This window comes from Mastacembelus armatus, chromosome 16, assembly GCF_900324485.2.
Source record: "Mastacembelus armatus chromosome 16, fMasArm1.2, whole genome shotgun sequence".
NCBI classification, from domain to species: domain Eukaryota; kingdom Metazoa; phylum Chordata; class Actinopteri; order Synbranchiformes; family Mastacembelidae; genus Mastacembelus; species Mastacembelus armatus.
In genome coordinates, this window is record NC_046648.1 from 17671532 (window position 1) to 17684415 (window position 12884).

Below are 12884 nucleotides of genomic sequence, written 5' to 3' on the forward strand. Positions count from 1 at the left end.
AAAGGGAGGAAAGTGAAGTGTAAATGAAAGGAAGGTGTAAGGGGTGTGAGCTGGTGAGAAAAAAAGAGGTGAGATACAATATAAGTAAAGTGGGTGGAAGCTGGAAAGTGGCTGGTGTGAAGGTCGATTTGGTATGGTATGAAAAATGGATGAGGAATGGAAAAAGGAATGAAATCCTCTGTTTGGTGGCCACTTTCTTTAAAACCCAGTATTCTACCGTGAATGCATATGACTTCGCAGTGGTCTCTGCGCACTTCCTCTAACTGTCCTGATGCTCAAACATTCAGCTACAGGGCCAGAAGACTATGAATGAAAATATGGGCAGCACAAAGTACTGCATTTAAAACCCACAGCTGTTTTGTTTGCAGGGCAGATGCTTTCTCAGTCTCTGGATTTGCAATGAGAAAGAACATGAAACACTGAAGTCTCTTTGAAGACATATTTGATCTGTTAATTTGTTTTTCTGGCAAGCAGAATACTGTTTGACCTCTGATCATTACTGGTGTCTTCAGAATTTGCACCTCAGTAATAGAGTATAGAAATAAAAGGGTCAGGCTGGGATGGAATTTAGAAATGGGACAGAATGGACAGAACCAAGCAGCACTGTGTAAACTGTGGGACTTATGGAGATGTAATTACATTGGCTGTAAAACACTTGGGTATAGGGATTAGACCTAAAGCAGATAATGCCTTTGCTATGCCAGTGTGCCCCCTCCTTCAGAGGAAAATAGGCCAAAATGAAATGAAAAGTTATTCTGTGGAGGGAAAAAAAAAAAATTCTCATCAACAGTCTGCTGCAGTCTGCAAATAAATAGGCCTACATGAGAAGCTGTTTCCTCTTGATTTGATTTTGCTGACTGCCACTGGATTTGTTTATTTGCCGTTCATTAATGAATGTTTATTGATTTTGGCATCTGCTGTGGTGGAGTTTATATGGGATCCGTTCTGTGCGTAAAAACAATCAGCAGAGGGCGTAGCAATCATCTGTTTCCACCTACCTCTCCACTACATCAAAGCCGTCTCGAGTTAGATGAATATGTGTATACATTCTGTAGATTATATGTAGGCTAACAGACTAGTAGAAATACTGAGTGGCAGCAAAATCACCAAGATGACTGACTTTAAGTCACTAGACCTACTGGGTGTTGACTGAACGGAGCAGATACTTCTCAGCCATAGGATGTTGCAGAATATCGGTAGTAACCTGGGGTGTTTTCCTGGATATGAATCGTACTTAGAGATCGTTTGTGTTTTCTGTGCGCGGGGGGAATTTTTCATCACGGCGCGCAGTTTAGGGGCTTTCTAGGGGCAAAATAAATAAATAAATAAAGGTGTTTTCGAAGGATAAAAAGCTTTTGGCGATTTCAACAAGTTTCCAGAGCGCCCTCCTGTCGTCGCCGGTCCTAATTGGTTTTTTTTTTTTTTTTTTTTTTGGGAAACGGGGCTGTGACGCCTCTCAGATGACATCATCCAGTCAGTCTCACAGTCCGCTCTCACTCTGAGGAACTAGTTGGAGCAGCGAGAGCGCGGCAGCACTTCATTACATCCAGTGCACCAGCTGGGGGAAAATATTCACCTGTGCGCTGCCGGGACGAGTTCACGAGGATTTTCCGCCAATTTAAACAGAATTGAAGTAGATTCGATCAGAAAAGACCTGTGAGGGACACTTGAAAGAAGAATTTCCGTCGGATCCCTGGACCGTCTTTATCCAATAAGTTTTTTTTTTTTTGTTTTGTCTTGAATGAGTGAGATTTTACACAGAAACTAAAGAGCATTTCAACGTTGTTGTTTCGATCTCACGATTATTACGGAGAGACTGCGTGCCTGGTTTCGTTAAAGAGGACGGTAATCAGCCATGGTGAGACGTGACACCCGAAATTGGTATGACTGCATGAAAATGATCGGGCCGCTCTACTTGGTGGCGTCGGTACTTATACAACACGGTAAGAAATGGTCACTTCTAAAAACTTTCCAGTCCTTCAGCGTGTTTGTCTTTTACATCTTTCCAGAGCTTTGATATGTTAAGGAAAAACGCATTTAAAGCTGACTACCACCTGTCAGGGCGGTGACAGGAGCAGAATATCAGACAGGTGATTTCCTCGCTCGCTGTACTGGCGAGGTTTTTAGGTTGAACTCTTAAAAGCACTTTGTTTTTTTGATGACACTCTTGAAATTGGATAGTTGAAAGAAATTCCTCTGTATTTTTTCCGTCAGCCTTTCCGTGTTTGCAGCCATGAACCAGCCGCTCTGTTCTCTGACCCGAGTTTCGGTCGATGACTCAACCCCATGTCTAGTTTTCCTAAGGTGTGGCTCTGTGGAGCAAGGTGTTTTCCTGCAGGTGCCAGGCACCGGCCTTTACGGTACTCTCCTCTTGTTGCAGTCGCAGGGCCCTGGTACTCTTTCCCCTCCTAACACCCAACGTTTTCCTTCTCAGCGGCCCCCTGCGCCTTTTCCTCCCTCTGTCCGCCCATCATCATGTATTAGTTACACTTCAGCTGGAAAAAAAAAACGGGCAGCAGGATGAGGAAACTACCTAAACTTAATTATTGGCCAAGACAAATCAATTGAGATATCCTGGCTTTCATTTTTAGAAAATCACGCACACATTTTTTTTTTTTTTTTGTAGTAAACTCCCACCATGTTAGGTCTGACCTCTGAACTATAGTTGCTATGTCAACATCATCTCCCTCCTGCCTTTAGGTTCGTTTCTCAGGTAGGTCAGTCATTTGAGCTCAGGTAAGACCTCAGGTGCTCCGGCCTCAGTGAGAATCTCTCAATGAAATGAAAAGCATTCCTGGTATGCAGTTAACCTATTAACATATGAATATGTGCGGCATGAAACCAGCCTGCCTCCCTGCTAGACCAGCTATTTGTTTTTGTGTTGTAATTGGGACAAGAATGTAGGACTGGATCTAACGACCTGGCACAGCTACAGTATATTTCCAGTAGTGTACAATAATGTAGTCGATTATGGCGTTTTAAGCAGGACTCATAAGCGCAGTCACTCTCCTGACTTATTTATGCACTGGACTTTTATTTATTTATTTATTTTTGTCCAGTTTCATTTTACAGAACAGGAACATTTCACTCTTAGGGGAGGGGAAGGGAAGGGGGGTAGCAAAACAAAAAGGTTTTTACATATTTATGAGTGAGGAAAACGAAAGGCTTAACCAGTACAAACATAAACATTGCTTTTCTTTTCTTAAGTTGAAGTCTTTTTTTTTTTTTCCTCAAAGTAAACCTCTAACTGTTCCTGGGTTAATAGTGTAGTTAAAGTATAAAATGCTAAAGTTCAGTTTGGTGCAGGAAGGAAACTTTTCATTTGTTTGCTGTGCATTTTTTATTTCAATCAAGTGTTGGTGGCAACAGCCTTTATCCACCTTCCAAATAATGATTTGATTCTCTGAAAAGTTTTCAGGTTATTGTTGCCCACGTTCATGCAAAGAATTATTAATATTGACTTGTTGAATTTATAAATAAGTTAGACTTCTGTGGTGAAGCACTTATAGACCTTAATAGAAACTGGCAGGTGGGGTCTGGTTTAAGCTCTGAAAGTACACTATAATACCACCCAGCACCCACAAGTCAAATTGGGGACTATGGATGTGGGTCAGAAAGGTTTGGCCCATTACCATGGAGATGTTTTTATTGGAAGAAGGGTGAGCTTCAGTGGGGGTCTGAGGCTGTAGCAGCATTGTCTTTATGGCTGAGTAAGCTGCATGCATGTGGGGGGTGGCTGGCTGCCTGAGAAACTAGTGGGCATACAGGGTCAGGGCCGGGGGAGGAGGCTGGTTCCTTTCCTGCTCACAAATTAAAAAAAAAAAAAAGCTTTTGTTTGTATATACCTGAAAGCCCCCAGCACAGCTACTTTGATTGCCTTTCCTAGTTTTGAGGAAACAGGTGGCTTTTCGACAGCCTGCTGCATTGTGCGGGGTTGTGTCTGACGTTTAGGATTGGCTGGATGACGAAGCTGGCAACAACTGATCGAGACAGGCGACGCCAATCCTCCCCATGTTCCCACCCGCCACTTCAAACCTCCCTATCCCGCCATCCCTCGCTCCTTCCCCCACCTCTGCTGTCAAGTACATTCAGGGGCCTTGTTCTCGTCTGGTTTTATTTTCAGCTATCATTCGTTCTTTCCTGTCCAGTGCTTTTGTTTGAGCGATCGTAGTCAATGGGCTACTCAGATGGTTTCCCTCCCCCGTCTCCCATTGTCTCGTTGGACCCAAGGCCATGCTGTTTCTGACAAGAACAAAATGCAGGCACAGACAGGAAAATAAAGTACATGTGACCTTACACTATGTCGCTATGACTGTAGGTTTTCTTGTCTGTTAGAGCCCTATGGGTCCTGCTGAAAGGTTTTTTTTTTTCCTATCAGCAAATGCTGTCATGACTTCTGAAAATGCTGGAAGTTTTCCGACAAACGCACACATGCAATGACTCTGATGTAGTGATGTTTCTTTTGGCACTCCTGCTTGTGCAATAGCTCAGACTATTAGTTCTGACTATTTATCTCCACATAGAGATATCCTATGTGAACCGTGTAGTCCTGCCAAGCCTGGGACCATCCATCATTATAACGGAGGAAGAGCATTAGCCTCTGTCTATTAAAAAGATTGTAATTGATGGATCATGAGAGGAATTTTTTTTTAAACTTCCATAATAAAAGAAGGAAGAAGTAAGTCCTGAGTATCTCATTAGTCCCCGTGGAGCAAGGGGGCTTCATTCTAGGTTTAGTTTTTTGTTAATGGCTGTTGCAGTTAGGTCCTATCATTATGTAAATGAGCTGTCCTCGCCCCTTCGCACCGGCCTAGTAAATGTCAGAAGGATTTTGAAAAGGTCAGGTGTGCGTGTGTCTATGTGCAAGTAAGAAAGTCTTGTTTATGGCTGTGATATGTGCTAGTACACACACACTAAGGGGCACTTCCTGTTTAAATGACACATCAATAACCTCCTCCTCCTCCCCCTTATAATCGCCATCCAGAGTTCGTTGATTCAGACATAAAAGTGTGCTTGAATTTTTTTTTTTTTTGGCTTAATGGAGATGTGAGTGATATCAGACCAGTGTGTTTCTACATGGACTCTACGTGACAGTGTGGCCTCATTAATTTTGAATAACTTAAATTGTAGTGACTGAAGCAAATATTTGGCATTTCACCGAATGAGCCTAATTATTTAGACAGCTTTCTATTGTAACTTGTTGTTTCACCAGGTATGAAATTGGAGAAAGAAGTGATTTTGGTTCAGTAGCAATACTTAATAGCTGCCTAGAAACCTCTAATCCAACAATAAAGTAGCAATGAATAGGAAGCTTTTTAGTAGATGTATTGGAACCATTTTAGCAAGAGGCACTTTTCATTTCAAAAACCTTGTTACATAGAAGCTAAACTGATTAAAACAATGTTGATCCTCAGCATCTATGTGGTTTCGGATCTACAGATGTTTTAATATACGAGTTTCAGTGAAATTACTTTGCTTCATTACCAACGACCACTAACACAAAGGATCTTTTAGGTTTATTGTCGACTCCGCGAATGTTATCAGACAGTACAGATCAATCTGAAGAGAGGGAGCTCGATCTTGGTGTATTTTAGCCACAAACGCGACTGAGTATGCACATCCAGCTGGTGATGAATAGGGGCAGTAACCTGAAACTGCGGCACAAGTCAGATGACATTCCAATAATAGGGAGGAACCCATCACCAGGCAGGATGACGGTGCATCTGTGCGTTACTTTTTTTTCTCCCCTCAGGAAATGGTGTGTATCATCCTCATCAGCAACCCTGTTATCTTCCACAGACATCAGATTTGAGGACATCCTTTTGTCTCACTCCCTGCTCATTTAACTGACTCTCTTTAAAGATGCTTTTCCTGCAACTTGTAAATAATGATAGTGGCTTTCCTGTTTGAAGAGAGCTCTGTGATTGCTCTATCTCCATGCCACCCTCCCCCATGCCCTTCTCTTAAGTACATGTTGGGTGGAAGGCGGCCTGTGTTGAGGTCACACTGTGAGAGGTCCCCCCCCACACCGCCCACCCTCCTGGGATGTTTTTTTTGGGCTCTCAGACTACTGGAGTCATTCCCATCTGATCCAAAGGAAAATGAGCAGAAATCCTCCTCTCAGAAGGAATGCCAAATGTCATTAACATGAATTGGGTAGCTGAATGGTTTCCAAAAACACAACCATGCTGGGGTTGATGATATTCTTGGCAGAGGTGCTGGGTTTAGTTGTTATCTACATCAAATCTGTGTGCATTAGCTCACACACTGTAAGAGACCATTCCATAATGTACTCTAACCACCCACATGTTTCTAGATAATGGAGAGTTTTAAGACTGTACTGTTTGCTGGCATAGCATGCCAGCAGCTTATCTCATATAAAAACCCTATAAGGCATGCGGCTTTCTTTATTTTTCAGTCACACACACATTTCCACACCATTAGTCAAGATACCTTCTGCCAAATCTGCATTTTTCTGTCTAACAAACCCCAGATGCAATTTAGAGAGATGCAGGTCAAACTCATTCTAGCTCAGCCAATGTGGAGAATGAGCAGTAATTCCAATTGAAGATCCATTGAAAGACAGCCAAACTCTTTAAAATAAAATCCCCTTAATTAACTATACTTGTGCGATGGGTGTCTCTGTGACCTCGCTGTAGTAAAATTGCAGAGGAGGAGCAGAGAACGAGGAGCAGACGGGTTAGTGGGGGGTTGAGGATGTCGACATTTTCAAATTCCACACTGCCGCGTCTTGGCAGAGGGGATGAAGGAGGATTGTGAAAAACTGTGTGAAGGAGTGAACCGGAGAGGCCAAAAATCATCAGCTCATTTGTAATTTTGTCGCAACTCCCTCCCTTCTTCTTCTCCATCCCCTTAAAGGATGAGAAACATATTTAACAGCCTTCCATTGTGGACAGTAAAGGACTGCTTGTACTAACCTTTCTCTTTTCATTATCATTACCTGACCCATACCCTCGGTCTGTCATCTTTTCTTTCTCTCTCTTCTCTCTTCTTTTCGTCTTTGTCACATTTGAATATTTCACAAATTGTTCCCATAGTGCACTCAGCAGATCTCTGTGCAGCCAAGTCCTGTGTCCTCCTCAGCATGTTCCTGTGTATGCATGCACGAACACACAGTTGCTCATTAGCAGTCACCTTAATGTGTCTAAATGTAGTTTGCAAGTTGGTTTGTGTTATTGATCCAATATTGAACAGTGGATGATGCAGTGACCTATTTGATATTGAAAACATTTAGGGCTCGCTCTGTCGGCACGACAGCACCAAGTAACCTCTCTCCCTCCCCTCCTTCTCTGCTAATATCCCCCCCCCCCCCCCAGTGTCCTCTCTGCCCTGAGTTTGCGAGATGTCGAGCCAGTTTTGCTGTTGCTACATCCTCCTTGTCCCTTTTCTCACATTTTATTTTCTCATCATGTGTTACCAGCGTCATTGCAACCCTTTAGGTCATTTTGTTACCTATCTGCTCACCCTTGCTCCTCTATTAATCCACACAGACATGCTCCATCTTCATCACATCTGACTTTGACAAGGTCATGACAAATTCACACTTATCAGAAGCGGTGGGCAGAGTGAATACAGAAGGAAATTGAATTTGGTGTGACAAGGTCTTGTCAGGACTCTGGGACTTGGATGTGGTCATGCCCCCCCAAAAACCTTCTGCACACCAACTGTGTTCCTCATAATCCTAGGAGACTTGTCTGAGAAAGTGTAAAAAATCCACCCTGGAATAAGAAGAAAATGTAGTATTCTTACACTGATATCATTTCAGAAATATGAGATAGGAATACAGAATCTGGCATTGCTGAGATAATGCACAACAGGTTTATTTTTCATGAAAGCATGCAGAGAGTGTTCTTGTGTTTCACGAGCCGTGTTGTTACGATCCTGCACCTCTGTCTTGCCACTGATATCAGTGCCATCTATTGTTTCACTTGTTGGTTTAAAAATGCGCCGCCATGCTACGCTGATAAATAAGCAGCACAGTCATCATTAGTCCCGAGAGCCTTGAAATGGCAGGAGCATTTAAATCCTTCCCTGAAGCAAACAGCACATTAAGGTCACATAGAGGCAGCAGGTTTATTCAGTTATCAGCCCTGTTTTTTGTCAACCGGTGTGCCAGGTTTTGTGTTTGGTGTGGCTCCTCAGGGAGAGCAGGTCCTCCTTTGTCGAAGCCATTTCTCATTTATCTGCTCAACTGATGGCCTACTCTCTAAGCGGCCAGCCTCCCCCCTGTCACATTTGTGCTTTTGCTTCCACTCCTCCATCTTGATTCATTCTTTTTCAGCTCTCTGTCTTTCTCTTATGTCCTTTCCTAATGCTCCAACTTCCTCCTCAGTAATTCGGGCAGCATAATTGATCCATCTGCTCAGTAAACTGCTGTCTTAGTGTATCTCTTTTTTTTCTCTTTCTGTTCTCTCCATTCTCGGTCATCAGTCCCTTGTTTCTTCTTCTGTAATTGGTATGTCTGTAGTTTTCTCCAATCCTCTCATTCCCTTTCTCCTTAATCTCTCTCTCTCTTTCTCTCCTCCACTTTCTTCTTCTCCCTGTCCCACTGTCCAATTCACCATGTGTCTCTTCCACCTAGATCAGCCCCAGAGTTTCCCTTCTCTTGCCTTTCCAAACTGCCTTTGCTAGTTTGTGTCCCTTGCTCTCGTTTGCTCCCTGTCTTTCACTCTACTTTTCCTCTCATACCTCCTTAACAACCCCCATCCTCCCTACAGACATTTGTATTGCAGGCATCTGTAACTTCTTTCCTCTCCTAATGAGGTCTTCTGTTTCTTTTTTTTTCTTCTTCCACACATCAATCATTGTCTCTCTCTTCTCTCTCCCTCTTTTCATGGCCAAGAACACCTCCTCCCACTTCACCCTGCTGGGCATTTTTTGAAGGTTAAGTTGCTGTGACACTTTTACAGTGTCTCACCCCGTCCCTTCCCACCCCCGATTATCTCACCCTCCTTCCAGTGTCTCCCCCCACCCCGGCTACAGAACGGTGTTCATCACCGCCACCTCCTCACACGCAGGCACGAAGAAGAGTACTCACAATGTATGCAACACAGATGCATGCATGTAGTGTTCGGTGATGTTGGACTGATTTGATGGTTGAATCACAGTATTGTTGTATAGAGGGACAGGAAGGGGAAACAGACGAAACGAACTCCGTGTAAGTGAGTAAGCAGCAGGGGAGGCGTAAGACGGGGGAAGTGGAAACAGATGCAGGATTTTATTTCATTTCAGATGTGCTAACCTGTCGTGCAGTGCTGGGATCAGGCTGACAATGTCCACTCCCCTGCTGCTAGATGCTGTCACACACTCAGCTCCCCCACAGGCAGAGACTAGGCCAGTAATACTGCTTGACTCATCTAACAAGAATCTTACACTGAAGTTAAAATGGGATTACACTTGAAGAGTTAATTCCCAATGTACCCTGGAAAACAAAATCTTAGTGTTTCTTGGTTTTTTGGTGACGATATGTCCAAGAAATACTATATTTTGCTTTCTGAATATGAACAAATAAATGTTCAGGATGTACCCCATCTCTCACCCAGCTGGGATTGACTCCAGCTCCCTCGTGACAGGATAAGCATCGTTAGATCCTGGGTGGAAGAATTGATAAATATGGCTAGTATCAAGCTATGTGTGCTTTTTCATTGCCTCATTGATGAATACAATTATTGTAGAAAATAATTTTAGATTAATTGAAAGTAGTTATCTATCTATTAATTTAGTGTACAGACATGTTTTGTTTTTGGAAGTCTTGGTTAACTTAATAACAATACGTTAACTTTATATTTAACATTAGAGCATGAATAATTCTGTGTTAACAGTGGCAACCTTGAGTTGTTGTTTTCAGTCCTGGCAGTCAGCTGGCTGTTGCTAGACAGAATGATGCACTTGGCGTTACCGGCAACAGAGACACTGTTGTTCTTAGCCCGAGCTTAGAGCCCCCCCTCCTCCTGCCTTCCCATAGACTCTTTCTCCCCCCTATTCCCACTAATCCAGGTGAGCCGAGGGATAGGCTACCATTGAAAAGACCATCTATTGTCCTCCCTTCCCCTTCCCTTTCCTCTTTCTTCACACCTGTATCAGGGGACAGACGTGCCTTTGAGTAGTGGCCCTAGAGGGAAAGAGGCTCAGTAACAAGAGATGATTGGGTAGTTTCTCTTGAAATGGAGGCTGATGGAGGGTATTTTTCTGTTGTGATGCCTTTTTAACAAGTTCTAGTAGTACACAAGGTTTTGATACACACAAAAGGCATTTGTTTGCAGATAGTGAGACTGCCAGTTCCTATGCGATATGCATTTTTACACTGTGCGTGTGATGCACTTGCTTGGTAGTTGGCTCGTTGCTTGCTGTTTTGGCTTTCTCTCTTGGCCTCTTTAGGAGTAAGGGGAGGGGAGAGGAGAGAGAAAGAGACAAAGAGCAAGAGAGTATCTTCTCTGCTGACTAGTACTTGTCACCAAGGCCCTCTGGGTGTGCGCTCACTCCCTCAGGTTGCTGGGAACCATCTCCTGAGTCGTCCTCCTTTTTAAAAAGCTTTTAAAGAAAACACTAACTACTTACTTCTATCCTTTTCCTCTCTTCCCACTTTTCTCTTCTCGCAACAAGCTTGCGGCTGATTTGTGCACCAGTGATTCATGAATTTATCTCTGGCACGGCACAGTCATGCATGGTGCACACATGAGCGTGAGTGTGGAGTGGGCTCGGTCTGAGTGACAGAAGGAGGCTCTATGCTGAGGGGGAAAGGTAGAGAGGGAGAAGGAGAAGAGGGGAATGTGCTGCGATGCCAGGCGTGATTAGAACAGTAACACTCGCCGTTTAAATACACATTTAAATAGTCACATCCTCTGGAAGGTTGGGGGAGGGGGAGGCAGGGTGGGTGAGATGAGGAAGAGGATGTAGTTCCTCTGCTTGTGTAAACTAACACAAGTATTCTCAGCTTTTGAATAGAATTCCACCTACAAATTTTCTCCTGTTTGTATATCCCTTTCTCCTCCATTTCCCTCTTCATTTGCTTTTTTTAACTTTTGATACAGATTTGTTTTGTCTGACAGGTTATTGATATCTACTATGGATTTTTTTTTTTTTTTTTTTTCCCCTCAACTGTCTTTATTCTCTGCATTCTTTTACAAGACTCCCTCTCGTGTGTTCGCTCATTTGGCTGTCATCCCTGTGCCAGTCAGTTCCCTTCCAATATGTCTCTCCTCCTCATTCCTTCCAGATGACTCTTTCTCCTGTTTTTCCTCTCATCACCTCAGCCCACTGTGAGTCTCTTTTCCCCTTCCTCCTCTTTATTATCCAACTGTTCACCCCCTACTCCATTTTCCTCTCTAAACCTGGCTTGGTATGCTTGTCTCAGGTTGGAGTGGCCTACTTTGACTTCCTTTCCCCCTTCTCCCTGCTCTTTTCTCCTCCCCCCCTGTTTCTGTTTATTTACATAGAGGGTGATAGTGGTAGGGCTGTCTGGATAGATTGATGGATGGGGGGAGGCCATGGGTGACGGGGTCTGGGCATTTGATGGACGCTCCTGTCAGTCAGGATACTACTTAAAGAATTGGCTGGTTTGTTATTGTAAAAAGGTCCTTCTGTGGATGACTTGCTGGCTGTGTTAAGATGCTCTCCTCGGAGTGCTGATTCTTCTCAGTGCCGGTGTCCTTGTGGTATCAGTAGATCTAACATTATTTCCATAGTGCGGCCTTAAATGTCCTAACCAGCTAAAAGTAAACCATTTTTCAGACTTATATTGACAATTTAGAAAATACAATCTCTTTGTCAACAGACACTCCGCACACCGCATGTATGCCCTTTTAAAAAGATTGTCTCTTGTAGATGACATAATTATGCAGTGTCAACCTGTGACAAGCTGAGCTTAGCTGCATTAGAAGAATTAATATGCACAGCGTAGGAGGGAGCCTTTCCATGATCTTCTAATGCTTATAGCCACTTAGTCTGCTCTGTTCATCTTGGGGAGCCATCACATGTTGGAGGAAGTTATCTCCGAAGCCATCAAGGCTAATGTTTGACTGCCTTTTTTTCCCCGACAGTAGTTGGTTTTAAGTGTCATAAGCCACATCGGTATTGCATTCATTTGCCAAGTATAATGAATGCTCTAGAGGTTTTACTTGGTCATTTAGTGCTGACACTGGGGTTAATTGGCCTTCAAAGAATCACATGCTCGCTATGATATCATGGTTAGTATCTGATTATATATTTAATGTGTAATTTAATATTCTATTCTTTCTGTTGCAGTCTTAAACCTAAAGTGATTTAATGTGATGCTTTAAATTCCATAAATATATACATGATGTACATTAGTTAATTGTTTTTTGGTTATTCATTCATTAAAATGTTTATTTAAAGACCTTTAATCCTGATTCAAAACTGCTGAAAATGAATGTTTTTATTAGGAACTAGAGATATCACACTTGCTCTGGTACCACAATGTGATTTTACACATTAGATTTTTTTTTTCCATTTACAGTAACGATACTTGGTTGTTATTACTTTACATTAAGAAATACATACAATGAATAAAGTGGAGCAACGCAGCTGCCCACTGTTCCATACGCCACAAGTTCACGTCAGCATAGTCCGTCTCAGATGTTGTAGAACATACGGCACTGCTTAGAATATTGCAGCAGTACTCTGCCCGAGATGATAAATTACCCAGTGAGTCTTTTACTTCAGCTGTTTGACTTTGCTTTGTTTATTTCACTTGTGATTATTGCAATATGAGGCAATAATTACTAGATACTTTGATAAACTTTAGGAAACCAGTGGTATCACACATTTTTCCTCAGTTTATTTTTTTTCTTTTTTGAAAAAGCTGTAGTCACATTGGGGAAATAAAACCAGCCATGCACTAAGCT

The 12884-nt window shown here is 42.8% G+C and overlaps 1 protein-coding gene across 3 annotated transcripts in view; it reads left to right on the forward strand.

Moving 5' to 3' along the window:
* The first annotated feature begins 1498 nt into the window (after positions 1 to 1498).
* Positions 1499 to 12884, forward strand: part of LOC113136571 (nectin-2) — a 68483-nt gene continuing 57097 nt past the window's right edge. For all 3 annotated transcript variants that reach the window (XM_026317496.1, XM_026317497.1, XM_026317493.1), the window contains exon 1: positions 1499 to 1943. In XM_026317496.1, coding sequence (XP_026173281.1) covers positions 1856 to 1943 — 88 coding nt within the window. In that variant the 5' untranslated portion in view covers positions 1499 to 1855. The remainder of the gene's footprint in view (positions 1944 to 12884) is intronic.